The sequence below is a fragment of the Indicator indicator genome, chromosome 2 (assembly GCF_027791375.1).
Source record: "Indicator indicator isolate 239-I01 chromosome 2, UM_Iind_1.1, whole genome shotgun sequence".
NCBI classification, from domain to species: Eukaryota; Metazoa; Chordata; class Aves; order Piciformes; family Indicatoridae; genus Indicator; species Indicator indicator.
The window spans coordinates 58,043,552-58,058,288 of NC_072011.1; the positions used below are offsets into that span (position 1 = coordinate 58,043,552).

Genomic DNA, 14,737 nt, shown 5'->3' on the forward strand with positions numbered 1-14,737 from the left:
ACAGGGAATGAGTAGCACAGCTGGAAAAGACCCTCAGAAGCTGCTTCTATGATCAGTGGGAACTCTTTTTAGAGGTTTGACTAACGATTAAGTCACCCAACCAAGTCACCAGCTCAGCTGCAGTGAGCACAATCACTAAGAGCAAAGGTTACCCCTCACATTCGCCAAAACAGAACAGCAAATTCATTCCAGTGCAAACTCTAAATCCTGCCTGAGCATTGAGTTAGTTGCACTGTGACCTCTGCCAACATGACTGACAGGTTTCACTAGGCCACCTGGCAGAGGTCTTGAACCAGGAAAAGCTTTTGGATGCAGAAGCTCTGGAAGAAAAGTAGCAAAGTGTGACTGAAGAACAACTTGGAGGGGGCCAGGCTCTTTTTGGTGGTTCACAGCGATAAGACAAGGAACAATGGTTTCAAACTTGAACATAGAAGATTTCACCTCAACATGAGGAGAAACTTCTTTACAGTGAGGGTGACAGAGCACTGGAACAGGCTGCCCAGGGGGGTTGTGGAGTCTCCTTCTCTGGAGGCTTTCAAAACCCTCCTGGATGCATTCCTGTGTGGACTACCCTAAGTGATGCTGCTCTGGCAGGGGGGTTGGACCTGATGATCTCTTGAGGTCCCTTCCAACCTCTGACAGACTGTGATACTGTGAGCAGAGCTTTGTGTCAGGGACAAACTGGCTCCCTCTGGGGAGCCTGTGTCAGGGAAGCTGGCAACAAACCTGAGCTGTGTGCAAGGTGCCCATAATTCATACGCCAGTGAGAAGAACTTCATTAAGTGAAGGCACAAACGGTAATTTGGAGCTTCCCACACACACAGACCTCACCAATGTTATCTTTCTCTCTAGGGCCAAATTATCACCCTGCATTTTTTTTGGTACCTCTTTCCAGAGTGCCACAGAGGGAAGCCCCCCACTCTGTGCCACCCAAAGACACCAGGGATGGATAACTCACCCCTCTGCTTGTGAGAGCCATGCCACACTGCTGCTGCAAACCGAGCCCTGCCTCCTTGCTGCTGCAGGTGGAAGACACTTGATCTGGTGGAAGGCTCATGGCACCAGGCTATGCCAGCAGCATCTGCTTTACAAAATAGATGTTTTAGATGCAACTTCTGCAGATAAAGAGCAACAGTAATGAAGAATAAATGCAATTGCTTCACCAACACTTCCCTCCCCCCCCATCTGCCAGCAACATGGTATTTACAAAACAAAAACAAAAACAAAGGGCTTTCACAGAATCACAGAGACATACAGGTTGGAAAAGACCCTCAGGATCACCAAGTCCAACTGATAACCCTACTCTGCAAGGTTCAGCCCTAAACCATATCCCCAAGCACCACATCCAAACAACCTTTAAACACCTCGAGTGTTGTTGGTGACTCAGCCACCTCCCTGGGCAGCACATTCCAATCCCTGACCACTCTTGCTGTGTAAAAACTTCTTCTTACTGTCCAGTCTAAACCTACCCAGTCATAGCTTGAGGCCATTCCCTCTTGTTCTGTCACTAATTACCTGTGAGAAGAGACCAGCAGCAGCCTCTCCACAATGTCCTTTCGGGTAGCTGTAGACAGCAATGAGGTCTCCCCTCAGTCTCTTCCTCTTCAGACTAACCATCCCCAGCTCCTTCAGTTGCTCTGCATCAGATTTATTCTCCAGGCCCTTCCCCAGCTTCGTTGCCCTCTTCTGCACTCACTCCAGCACCTCCACATCTCTCTTGTATTGAGGTGCCCAAAACTCAACACAGTACTCAAGGTGTGGCCTCAGCAGAGCTGAGTAGAAGGGGACAATCCCCTCCCTACTCCTGCTGGACACAGCATTTCTAATCCAAGCCAGGATGCCATTGGCTTTCTTGGCCACCTGGGCACACTGCTGGCTCCTATTCAGCTGCTTGTTGATGAGAACCCCCAGGTCCCTTTCTGCCAGATAGCTTCCCAGCCACTGGAATGGAAATGTCTGGCTTTAATGAAACAGTTCCTTGGTACTTGAACCTAACCAGGATGAACAACTGATTTACTACTTGGTAGAAAGCAATTCCAGGTAGGAACCAACCCAAATGCTGTATGGAATTTGTGGCCAGTTGTAAACCAAGTTTCATTCTGGGTCAACCCAGCTGTTTCAGTGCAGTGAGGTTAACCCAGCCCAACATGGATGTTTTCTCTGTGTCTGTTGGTGTTGCCAAATCTGTGCTTACCATGGAGAAGGTGCTATGGCTAGGGCTAGGGCAGCCCTTTGCCCACCTGCCTGCATTTGCCACAGGTGCCCAGCAATGGCAGCTGGAAAGGGCAGCCAGGCTTTGAGCCAGGAATGTCTGAGGCACACAGCCATAGACCAGAACAGAATTAACCAGGCTGGAAAAGACCTTTGAGACCATCAGGTCCAACCTATCACCCAACACCATCTAATCAACTAAACCATGGCACTGAGTGCCTCATCCAGGCTTATTTTAAACACCTCCAGGGATGGTGACTCCACCACCTCCCTGGGCAGCCCATTCCAATGGCCAATCTCTCTTTATGTGAAGAATTTCTTCCTAACACCCAGCCTAAACCTCCCCTGGTGCAGCTTGAGACTGTGTCCTCTTGTTCTGTCACTGGTTGCCTGGGAGAAGAGACCAACCCCCACCTGGCTACAACCTCCCTTCAGGTAGCTGTAGACAGCAATGAGGTCTCCCCTGAGCCTCCTCTTCTCCAGGCTAAACACCCCCAGCTCCCTCAGCCTCTCCTCACAGGGCTGTGCTCCTGACCCCTCCCCAGCCTTGTTGCCCTTCTCTGGACACATTCCAGCATCTCAACATCTTTCTTAAACTGAGGGGCCCAGAACTGGACACAGTACTCAAGGTGTGGCCTAACCAGTGCTGAGCACAGGGCAGAATGACTTCCCTGCTCCTGCTGGTCAATAGAGAGTGCTAGACATGTGAGGTGCCACATCCTGTGCTGCCCTGGACAAAGCTGCCTGTTCCTCCCTGCCTGCTCTTCCCTGATTCCATCAACTGCCACCAGCTTAATTAAAGGTCTTTCAGTTCTGATGGAAATCATAGAATGGCAGGGGTTGGAAGGGACCTCTGGAGATCATCTGGTCCAACCCCCCTGCCTTGTTGTAGTAGATGGACAGGAAACTGAAGAGTCAGGGTCTCATTCTTCAGGGGGCTGCTCTATTCCACCCTTCACAGAGTCACCGAAACATTCAGGTTGGAAAAGACCCTCAGGATCACCAAGTCCAACTGATAACCCTACTCTGCAAGGCTTACCTCTAAACCATATCCCCAAGCACCACATCCAAACCACCTTTAAGCACCTCCAGGGTTGGTGACTCAAACACCTCCCTGGGCAGCACATTCCAATGCCTGACCACTCTTGCTGTGAAAAAATGTTTCCTAATGCCCTAATGTCATAAACCATCACACCTACCCAGTCGTAGCTTGACACCATTCCCTCTTGTTCTATCACTAATTACCTGTCAAAAGAGACCAGCACCAGCACCCCTTGCCCTGCCTCCTGCTTGTTTTGGGATGCCCCTGCACTTCATGTGCATGCATCCAGTCCAGCTAGAGTGCATTTCATTACTAGCCAGCCCAAACTGCATCCTCTGTGAGACACCACCAGGAGTTCATTGCCATTTAAAGCCCAGACACAAGAAGAACTGTAAGCTTAGCTGGACCTGACATTCTCCCAGTCAAAAGCAGTGGCTTCTCTCACGTGCTTGCTAACGATGACATGATAGCACCCCTCTGTGTTTTCTAGCTGACTTCACGTGCACACACACTGCTCTGTCAGGGAGCACTGCTATTTATCTTCCAAACTGGCACTCAGCATTTCCATCCCCACAGAGGACCAACCCTGGGCAAGAGTGGCACTAGCTGAGCCAGGGTGAATCACAGAATCACAGAATGTTAGAGGCTAGAAGGGACCTCGAGACATCATGCAGTCCAAGCCCCCTGCCAGAGCAGGATCACCTCTACCAGATCACACAGCAACTCATCCAGATGGGGCTTGAATGTCTCCAGAGAGGGAGACACCACAATCCCCCTGGGCAGCCTGTTCCAGTGTTCTGTCACCCTCACAGTGAAATAATTCTTCCTCCTGTTTCCATGGAACTTCCTATGCCTCAGCTTCCACCCATTGCCTCTTGTCCTGTCGTTGGGCACCACCAAGCAGAGCCTGGCTCCATCCTCTTGGCACTCACCCTTCACATATTTATGAACATGAATGAGGTCACCCCTTAGTTCCTCCTCTCCAAGCTGAAGAACCTCAGCTCCCTCAGTCTGTCCTCGTAAGGAAGATGTTCCACTCCCTTAATCATTTTTGTGCCTCTGTGCTGGACTCTTTCAAGCAGTTCCCTGAGATCCTTCCTGAACTGAGGGGCCCAGAACTGGACACAATATTCCAGATGCAGCTTCACCAGAGCAGAGTAGAAATGGAGGAGAACTTCTCGCACCTACTAAGCACAGCCCTTCTAATCCACCCCAGAATGGCATTGGCCTTCTTGGCCACATGAGCACATTGCTGGCTCATGGTCAACCTCCATCCACCAGGACCCCCAGGTCCTTTTCCCCTTCACTGCTCTCCAGCAGGTCAGTCCCCAGCCTATACTGGTCCATGGAGTTGTTTCTTCCCAGGTGCAAGACTCTACACTTGCCCTTGTTGAACTTCATTACATTTCTCCCTGCCCAGCTCTCCAGCAAATCCCACAGCAGCCCATCCCATTCACCAGGCAGCCTTCCTTTTGTCATCCACATGCATAACTACAGTCAGGTTAAAATTCAGCCCTGCCTCTCTTGCAGCACCCTCCAGGCAGTGGGAAGTGACACTGCCCCCCCTTTCCCCTGAGACAGTGCAGTGGGGTGTGAGGGCTTTACAGGGACTCCAGGACTGACAAGATCAGGGTAGCTCGATCCATCTTCCAGCAGGCAGGTCAAAGGCAATGACCCAGCTGAGTCTGGGATCAAAACAGGGGCTTGCCTCCAGCAGCCCCTCTTGGAGGTGATAGCAGCAGTCTCCCAAATGCCAAGCAAGTGATCCCACCCCACATCCCACTTTCCACCTACCACACACACAAAGACACAGGCACTGCTCCACAGGCCAGGAGAGGGACTAGGTTGGTTGCTGCTGGCTCAGGTCCATGTTTCCCTTGGGTTTGGCCATGCCTGGGTAGATCAGGTTTTTCCACCTTAGGAAGGAGGGAATGGGTGCATGCCCCCCTATGCCATTTGCACCCCAGTGGTGAGCCCACCTTTTGTTTTCATGATGCCAAACTGGGGGGTTACAGATGACCATTTGTATGCCTATTTATATTGTTGGATTGTGACTTGCTGTGTTTTGATACTGTGGATCTTTTGTGTTTTGTTTGTTTTTTTTTTTTAAAGTTAAATATATTCTATTGCTGGAGAGCTGGAATGAAATGCAGAGTCTCTTTCTATAGCCTGGAGGAACCCCCATCAGCCCTGGATTGAAATGGGTCTTCCTCCTCCCACCAGCTGGGTGGTGGAAATCATCCAGCAGACACCAACCCACATCACCTGATGAGAGGAGGCAGGGGTTGGGGCACAGCTTTCTTAAGGAATTAACAACCAGAGCCTTACAGGGGAGCAGAAGGCTGGTGAGGAACCTTACCTGCCCCTCTGATGTGGGGACAAGGGGAAAAGCTACCCTGCCATTCCCCTGTGCACACACCGCTCAGCAGCCCTTCTCATCTGGGTTTTCTTTGCAGCTTTAACATCTTTAAATGACTCCTTGCTCCTCATGTGAGAGCAGCCCCTGCACTGCTGAGGCCTCAGCCACACACCCCAAGTGGAGCAGACCTTGGCAGGTGGCAGAGCCATCACAGGGGAGATCTCCCACGGAAGGCAGCTCTGCTGCAATGCTTGACAGCCTGTCAAAATGCATCCACACATCCTGGCCACCCATGCTTCATGCTCCCTGCTTCTCCTGCAGCACACAATGCCACAAAGTGCCACTGCTCTGCTCCCTCCACAAAGCCACTGCAAGTGGAGAAACACATGGGGGATGCCAGCTGGACTTGTCAAGGCTTCCTTCAGTCATTTGAGACAAGCAGGGCCCTACAGTCTCTAAGCAACTGCTCATTCATGCCACTGGCACACAGGCAGGCTGCTGCCAAGCTTCACCTGGCCCTGCTTGGATGCCTCACCTCTGCTGGAGGCTCCTTGCAGACATGGGTTTGCACAAGCAGCTTGCCTAGCACCAACTCTCCTCTGTGCAAGAGACCTCCTGCTCTGCCTCCCAGCCCCTTAGGAAGCAAGGGCTGCAGCCACCACCCCATTTCTAGCCCAGGTGGCATTCACAGAGGACAGGTTACAGCTGCCCTGGGGTGCTGACAGCCCTGCTGGGAAAGGGACAGCCTCCTGTGCCTTGAAACACTCAAATCTTCAGAGTTCTGCAACACTGTCATGAGTGATGGTGGGCTGTGGGGAGCAAACCTCCAGCGCATTTCCCTGTGCTATACTGGGACTTCGTGGTCCCTTGCATGTCACTGCAGCCCACAGCCATCAGCTGCTGCTGCCTGCAGGGGGTTTGCTCCTCACTGCACTGCTTCGACTTTCCCCTCTCCCTGCTGAGAAGGGGGAAGGTGGCAGCATGGCACAGAGCTCAGTGGCATCCCCTGCCTACCCAGAGCTGCTACAGGGCTGAGCTCCTTTCAGAATCATAGAATAACTTGGGTTGGAAGGGATCTTGAAGATCATCTAGTTCCAACCCCTCCACCACCACAAGCAGGGACACTTTGCACTAGACCAGGCTGCTCAAGGCCTCATTCAGCCTGGCCTTGAACACCTCCAGGGAGGGGGCGCTCAAATCTTTCCAGGCTCCCAGCCTTTCTGACAGGCAGGGATGGAGAGGGAGCCTGGCAGCACGAAGGGGAAGGGGCTAGTGGAGGAGGTGGTGAAAGGTGCCTACAAGTAAATGAAACATTCACCACAATCCCAAATGCAAGGGCAGCCATCTGGAAATGGGTCTTGAGAGAGTAAAATGTGCTTATCCCTAGCTCCAAACTGCCAGTGCAGCTAAATGCTCCTGTTTGCACTGGCTCGTGCAGGAGGAGCAGCAAGAGACCAAAGCCAAGCATGACCCTGGAGAACTGGGAAAAGGCACCCACCCAGCAAGCCATTGGAAAGGTGATAGCACAGGTGACAGCTGGAGCAGATGCCAAAATCCCCACTCTGAGAGCAACCTTGAAGCCAGGCAGCACCATCTCCCAGAAACCCAGGGATCAGGGTGAGCTGTGGATTTCTGGGGTGCCTACTCCACAACATGCTGGCTCTTGCCAGGAGACAGCAGCCATAAGCCTTGGGCCCCAGAAGAGCTGGGGAGGCCCAAAGCAGCACTGCTCTGCCCCTCCACAGTGAGGCTCCACAGGGCTCTGGGCAAGCTGACCTAGTTGAGGATGTCCCTGCTGACTGCAGGGGGGTTGGATTAGATGACCTTTGGAGGTCCCTTCCAGCCCAGACCGTTCTATGAGTCTATCCCACGGGTGGGCAGAAGCCAAACCAGAGGCAATCCTGCCTTCCATGCCCAGCACACAGCCCATGGCCACCCTGCCTCAAGCCCTGCACTGCATGCCTGGGCAGACCTGCCCAGCTACCCACCTCCCCATACCATGTGGCCCCAGCAGAGGTACATGGCCACCACACAGATCCCACCCTGCAGTCTGGCTCACTCCCCAAGCCAAGAGCAGATACCCTCACAGCACAATGACAGATCCTGCTGGAGTTCCTCTCTGCACAGCAATGGTGGGGCCAAGGAAACTCCCTTTCCAGTAAGCACATCACAGGGAAAATTACCCTCCCTTTGCACTTTCATCCCCCTCAAGCACAGAACCAGTAAGGCTGGAAAAGACCCTAACGAGGAGACAAGACTCCAAGGAGACCTTATTGTGGCCTTCCAGTATCTGAAGGGGGCCTACAGGAAAGCTGGGGAGGGACTTCTTAGGGTGTCAGGTAGTGATAGGACTAGGGGGAATGGAACGAAACTGGAAGTGGGAAGAATCAGATTGGATGTTAGGAAGAAGTTTTTCACCATGAGGGTGGTGAGGCACTGGAACAGGTTGCCCAGGGAGGTGGTAGAAGCCTCATCCATGGAGGTGTTTAAGGCCAGGCTGGATGTGGCTGTGAGCAACCTGATCTAGTGTGAGGTGTCCCTGCCCATGGCAGGGGGTTGGAACTAGATGATCCTTGAGGTCCCTTCCAACCCTGACAATTCTATGATTCTATGATCATTGACTCTTAACTGTCAACCTAACACCACCACAGCCATTAAGCCATGTCCCAGAGTGCCATGTCTACACATTTCTTGAACACCTCCAGGGATGGTGACTCCACCACCTCCCTGGGCAGCCTGTTCCAATTCCTGACCACTCTTTCCAACCAGACCTCCCCCAGCACAATTTCAGGCCATTGCCTCTCGTTCTCTCACCTGATACAAGGAGGTAAACTTTCACACAAGGGAGGATACTTTGGAACTTGTTTACAAAGTAAAATCACAGCCCTATGGAAGCTGAAAACCATTTCCCCTTGCCCTGTCACAACAGGCTCTGCTAAAATGGCCATCCTCACCTTTCTTTTTAAGTACTGAAAGGCTGCATTAAGGTCTCCCCAGAGCCTTCTCTTCTCCAGGTTGAACAACCCCAGCCTTTTTTCACAGGACAGTAAAAAATTTAGTATCTGGACTAATGTCTGGTGGTAAAAAAAGAGGCACAGCACATGTACCTTTTTTTTTTTTTTAATGCACATCAAGGAGAGCTCAGAAGATGCTGCAGGCAGGCAGCAAACTTCCTCCTGATGGCAACTGCTCCATGTCAGCCAGTGACTGCCACTGCCCCAGCCAGAGCTCCCCATGATGAGGGCTGCTGGCAAAGTCCCTGCTGGCTCCCAGGCTGTGTGTGGGGGTAACATTAAGTGTCTGTCATGGGCTTACAGGGAAGCAGGCAGCCAGCAGAGCCAGGCTGGCTGATTGCCCCCTGGGAGATAAATACTCAGTATTTTATAGAATCATAGAATGGTTTGGGCTGGAAGGGACCTTCAAAGGTCACAGAATTACAGAATTAGAGAGGCTGGAAAAGACCTGTGACATCACCAAGTCCAGCCTGTGGCCTAACACCATGACATCCACTAAACCATGCCACCAAGTGCCACATCCAATCTTTCTTAAAGACCTCCAGTGATGGAGACTCCCTCACCATCGTGCGCAGTCCATCCTAGCGCCTAATCAGCCTTTCTGTGAGGAAGTGCTTCCTAACATCTAACATCTAACCTTAACCTCCCCTGGTGCAGCTCCACACCATGCCCTCTTGTCCTGTCACAAGTTGCCTGGGAGAAGAGCCTGAGCCCCACCTGACTACAACTTCCTTTTAGGTAGTTGTAGAGAGTGATAAGGACCCCTCTAAGTCTCCTCTCCTCCAGGCTGAACACCCCCAGCTGCCTCAGCCTTTCCTCATCAGACTTTCCCTCCAGCCCCCTCACCAGTCTGGTCGCTCTCCTCGGGACCTGCTCCAGCACCTCAATATCCCTCCTGAAGTGAGGGGCCCAGAGCTGCACACAGTGCTCAAGGTGAGGCCTCACCAGTGCCGAGTACAGGGCAGAATTACATCCCTAGTCCTGCTTGCCTGATACAGGCCAAGATGCCACTGGCCTTCCGTGCCACCTGGGCACACTGCTGGCTCATGTTCAGCTGTCCTCACCCAGCACTCCCACGTCCTTCTCAGCCAGGCTGCTCTCCAGACACTCATCCCCCAGTCTGCAGCAGGACTCTGCACTTGGCCTTGTTGAACCTCATACCACTGGCCTCAGCCTCAGTCTTCTAGTCCAACCTTCTTGCAGAAAGCAGGGGCATCTTTAACCTGACATGGTTGTTCAGAGCCCTGTTTCCAGGCATGAGGCATCTACTACCTCTCTGGGCAATCTGTGCCAGCATTTCACCACCTTCAGTGTAAAAAACTTCTTCCTTTTATCTAGTTTAAACCTGTATTCTTTTAGTTGTGAGCTGCAAGCCTGGAAGCAGTGCACTCTTGTGTCTAGGGCACATTAGTGTGTCCCCAGAGCAAAAGATGTGGCAGTCAGAGCATTCTGTCTATGTTCAGCTGATACCTGGGGCTAAGCTTCAGCAGTTCAGTTCCTCTGTCACCCAGTGACCCTTCCCCAGCAGAGAAGGCGAATCAGGAAAAGGAAAGAAGCCCCACAGGTTGAAATGAAAATGGATTAAATGAAATAACCAAATTAATACCAATGTCTATATAAAGCTGTACACTGCCCAGCAGTCACACAATCAGGAAAGCAATCTTCAAGAGCAGGAAAGAAGTGAGGAGGATGGTAAGAAAAAGCCAAAGCAAGAAACCCAAGCAGGAGGCTCCTTCTCCTCAGAAAACTTCTCCCTTTCTACTGGTTGTGATGCTGGTGGTCTGGGGTACACCTGTGGCCAACTGCAGCCAGCTGTGCTGGCTGACTCAGAACTGCTAACAGCCTATGGCCCATGGCTGGCCTGGGATTGTGTCCCAGCAAAACCAGGACAGCATCCATGCACTGAAAAAGGGCACCACACACCCTGTCCTTAAGGAACTCTGGCCTGAGGCTTGGGCTGACACCCTTGTTCAGTCTGCTCACAGGTCCCTCTTGGTCCTGCCTCTCCACCAGAGCCTGAACAGCCCCAAACTGGGACCCAGTGGGGCTCAGCATGGCAGGGGCTTGCTCACACGCTCATGTCATGTACAACACTGCTGCTGCCCACACCCGGGGAGCCACGGCTGTGAGAGACTGTGCCACCCACCTGGAGCCATCCTGGGCAGCAGGCGTGAAGCTGCCAGCTGCTGATGAATCCTCAGCTGCCTCCAGCTCCACTGAGCTGCTTCAGATCACAAGAAAGTGGACTCCAAGCCCTCTTCTGCTTGTTCCCCAAATAGAAAAGGGTCTTCCAAAGATCTAATTTTAGGCAAAGGTTGTTTCTGCCGGCCCTGGCCGCTGTGTGCCCCTTGCCTGGCCCAGCCTGGCTCCACTCTCCGCCCTCCCCAGGGCAGGTTTCCCACAGCAGGTAAGTGCTTGCGGGCAGTGAGTGCACACATTGGGTTAAGCTGCTAGCGACCTGAATGAGGGCTTACAGCTCTTCAAGGGATGCCTCCTGCTCTCAGGCCCCACAGAACACCACCAGAATCCAGGCTTAGATACTCTGCGGCCAAGCAGCCCAAACTGCGCAGCTCGCTGGGTGACAGCCCCAAAACTGCCAGGGGCTGGGGGCAAGTCCCGCACCGGCGACACCCAGGCAAGAGCGGGGGAGCACCCCAAACAACACCCCCCGGCGCAGGCTCCTGGCCGCGGGGAGAGGTAGCCACAGGGATCCCTCCGGATCCGCCCGCCTAGGCGCCCCCCTCCCTTCCCCTGCGCCGCCTCAGCCGAGGGAGCATCGCCACCTACCGGCCTCCGGGGGAAGCGCCGCGGACAGCCGCGGCCTGGGGAGCCCGGCTGGAGAGCACGGTTCCGCCACAGCGCAGGGCGTGGTGTGTGGCAGCAAAGGAGCAAGGTGATTTCCAGAGCAGCAGGATCCCGGCGCTGTCGCACACATCCCCAAGCCAGAGGGGATGAGCTGAAAGGCAGCCGCAGGCTGCTGAGCCGCACAAACACACCTCCCACCCTGATGCTCCCATCTCGCCAGCCTGACACCCCCTCTGCAAAGCCACAGCTGTCCTGGTGCCCCCATGTCCCCCCAACACACCCCTTGCAGCCCAGGGGCATCACTGAGGGCTCCCCAGGGGGAACAATCATAGAATCATAGAACAGTAGGGGTTGGAAGAGAGCTCTGGAGACCATCGAGTCTCTTGCCAAAGCAGAATCACCTAGGGTAGGCCACACAGGAACATGTCCAGGTGGGTTTTGAAAGTCTCTGGAGAGGAAGACTTTAAAACCTCTGTGGGCAGCTTGTTCCATCACCTTCAAAGAAGTTTTTCCTCATGTTGAGGCAGAACTTCCTGTGTTCCATTTCATATCCATTGCCGCTCATCCTACCACAGGGCACCACTGAGAAGAGCCTGGCCCCTTCTTCTTGACACCTACCCCTCAGCTATTTGTAAACATTCCCTCTCACTCTTCTCCAGACTAAACAGCCCCTGGTCTCTCAGCCTGTCCTCATCAGACAGATTTTCCAGTCTCTTAATCACCCTCACAGCCTCTGTTGGCCTCTCTCTAGTACATCCCTGTCCCTCTTGAACTGGGGAGCACAGAACTGGACACCATACTCCAGATCTGGTCTCACTAGGACAAAGTAGAGGGGGAGAAGAACCTCCCTTGACCTACTGGACACTCTTCTCTTGATGCAGCCCAGGATGCAATTGGTCTTCTTGGCCCCACATCCTTTTCCACAGGGCTGCTCTCAATCCCACCATCCCCCAGCCTGAACTGAGATCAAGGATTGCTCTGACCCAGCTGCAGGACCTTGCACTTCACTTTATTGAACCTCATGAGGTTCTCCTGAGCCCAGTTCTCTAAAGCCTGTCTAGAGCCCTCTGGAAGCTGCACCTAATTACATAATTAAGAAGAAAATTAGCTGCCACCTCCTCTCCTCCAGCCTGAGCAGGCTGGCCTGTACCCCTGTGGCACTGCTGGAGATGCTGGGGTCTCTGTGCTTTAACAGTGGAAGCCTCAGCAACACCTACGGTTTTCTCTGTGGCATTAACGTAAGTGCTAGGCTCTCTTCTCAACATTGAGTGGGGGGCAAGTAGGGCTTCTCCTTTTCAAGCCTAAGCTTCAGGGTTAGCAGATGCCAGCACTCAGTCAGGAGGAGTTTCCTTCTCTGGCTTTCCCTTGTGCTCTCTACCACAAAGCTGTAGAGTTTCCTTAGCCCTCAGAAGGCTTTTACAGAACAGGGTTGAGGTTCTTATGCTCTACCTTCTGGTTTTAAATTTCTGGGTGCAGCTGGCTAAGTTTTGGAGGCTTTTTTTTTTTGCTCCACAGGTAGGAAGAGGAGTCACTTACCACTTACCAGTGGCCCCCAAGACTTGGAGCTGTAAGTAAAACATTGGTAAGGATGCTGAAGGAGTGTGCAAAGCAGGCAGGAAACAGGTCTGCCTTTTTCCAAGCCCATGAGAGCCCACCAAGACCATGTAGAGCAGCCTCACATCCATAATTAAAACCATCTCCCTTCTACTAGTCTTGAAGCAAAGTCCATGCTGGGTGCCTCGTTTCAGAGACACCATGGCAAGCAGCAGAGATGCTGCAGGAACCAGTCTCCAGGCTGGGCTGCTCCAAGAGGTCTGGACATTAAACCTGACTTTCCCATGGGGCAGCCAACCCACCTCCCTCAGCCACATCGGTGCCAGGACAGGCTCCTGCTGCTCTGTGCCTGCACAAACACCCAGGAGGGACTGGAGTTGCCTTCAGGCTCTACAACCTGATTTCTTCCCTAAACCAATATAGGGGGTGGGGAGGTTTGCAGCCTTTGGTGCCCAGCACTCCCTCTATTATTGCCCACAGTGTGGCTGAAAGAGGGAGGAGCAGGGGAAGCTCATGGTTGTGTCAGGCAGCTCTGACACCTTCTGCAGAAATCGCAGGGTGGCACTTGGAAACTGCTCAGCAGGAGCCACAACGTAGCACTAGTGAAACCCAGGAAGACAGCAAAAACTGTGGAGCTGCCTTTGGTGAGCTTCCCTGCAGAAGGGGGATGGAGATACTCAAGCCTCTCCCAGGGGCACACACAGCCTGCACTCCTCACAGCCTGGCTCTGCTCTCACCACGCCCTGCTTCCTGCAAAGCTAGTTCCCATTTGTCAGGATCCATCCCTGGTACAGTGGCATAGAAACACAGAATTATTTCAGGTAGTAAAGACCCCTAGGAGTATCAAGTCCAACCATCAACATAAGACCACCATGGCCATTAAACCATGACCCAAAGTGCCATGGCCACACATTTCTTGAACACCTCCAGGGATGGTGACTCTACCTCCTCCCTGGGCAGCCTGTTCCAATGCCTGACCACTCTTTCAGCAAAGAAATTTTTCCTACTGTCCAACCTAAACTTCCCCTGGCACAATTTCAGGCCATTTCCTCTTGTTTTATCACTTGATACTAGGGAGAAGAGACCAACTCCCACCTCACTGCAGCCTCCTTTCAGGGAGTTGTAGAGAGCAATGAGGTCTCCCCTCAGCCTCCTCCAAACTCAACAACCCCAGCTCCCTCAGCTGCTCCTCACCAGACCTGTTCTCCAGACCCTGAACCAGCTTTATTGCCCTTCTCTGGACACGCTCCAGCACCTCAACATCTTTCTTGGAGCAAGGAGCCCAAAACTGAACCCAGCATTCAAGGTGCAGCCTCACCAGTGCCGAGTAGAGAGGCACAATCACTTCCCTTCATTCCTGCTGACCTCCACACTACTCCTGATCCAGTCTTTCCCTACTCTTGCTTTTACACAGTGCTGCTCCCACCAGAGCTGGAATCCGATTCCTCCCCCAAATCATCATGGACACAAAAGCCATCTCCTGGGTTGTTCCCAAGCTGCCCCATGCCGCGAGGGGCGGGCACAGACCGCATGCCAGGAGAATGCTTCCCATATGCCTTTATTTGCAGAGTTACAGGGTTGTTTGACAGGCACTGCACATCGGTGTTTCAGACTGGTTCGGGTTCGGTCTGTCTGTATTACCCAACGACCCAAAGGAGTGGTGGGAATGGGGGAATCAAAAAAAAAAAAAACCAACCAACCCCTCAGAGCAACCCTTCCAGCCTCCAGAAAGGCATAAGACGTCTGAAAGGA

At 52.9% G+C, this 14,737-nt stretch overlaps 1 protein-coding gene across 1 annotated transcript in view; it reads left to right on the forward strand.

The window, feature by feature from the left end:
* Positions 1-11,581, forward strand: part of STUM (stum, mechanosensory transduction mediator homolog) — a 77,219-nt gene extending 65,638 nt beyond the window's left edge. Inside the window, exons 3-4 of the mRNA XM_054397308.1 lie at positions 11,140-11,261; positions 11,360-11,581. Of these exons, the coding sequence (XP_054253283.1) occupies positions 11,140-11,261; positions 11,360-11,581 (344 nt within the window). The remainder of the gene's footprint in view (positions 1-11,139; positions 11,262-11,359) is intronic.
* Positions 11,582-14,737: the final 3,156 nt, after the last annotated feature.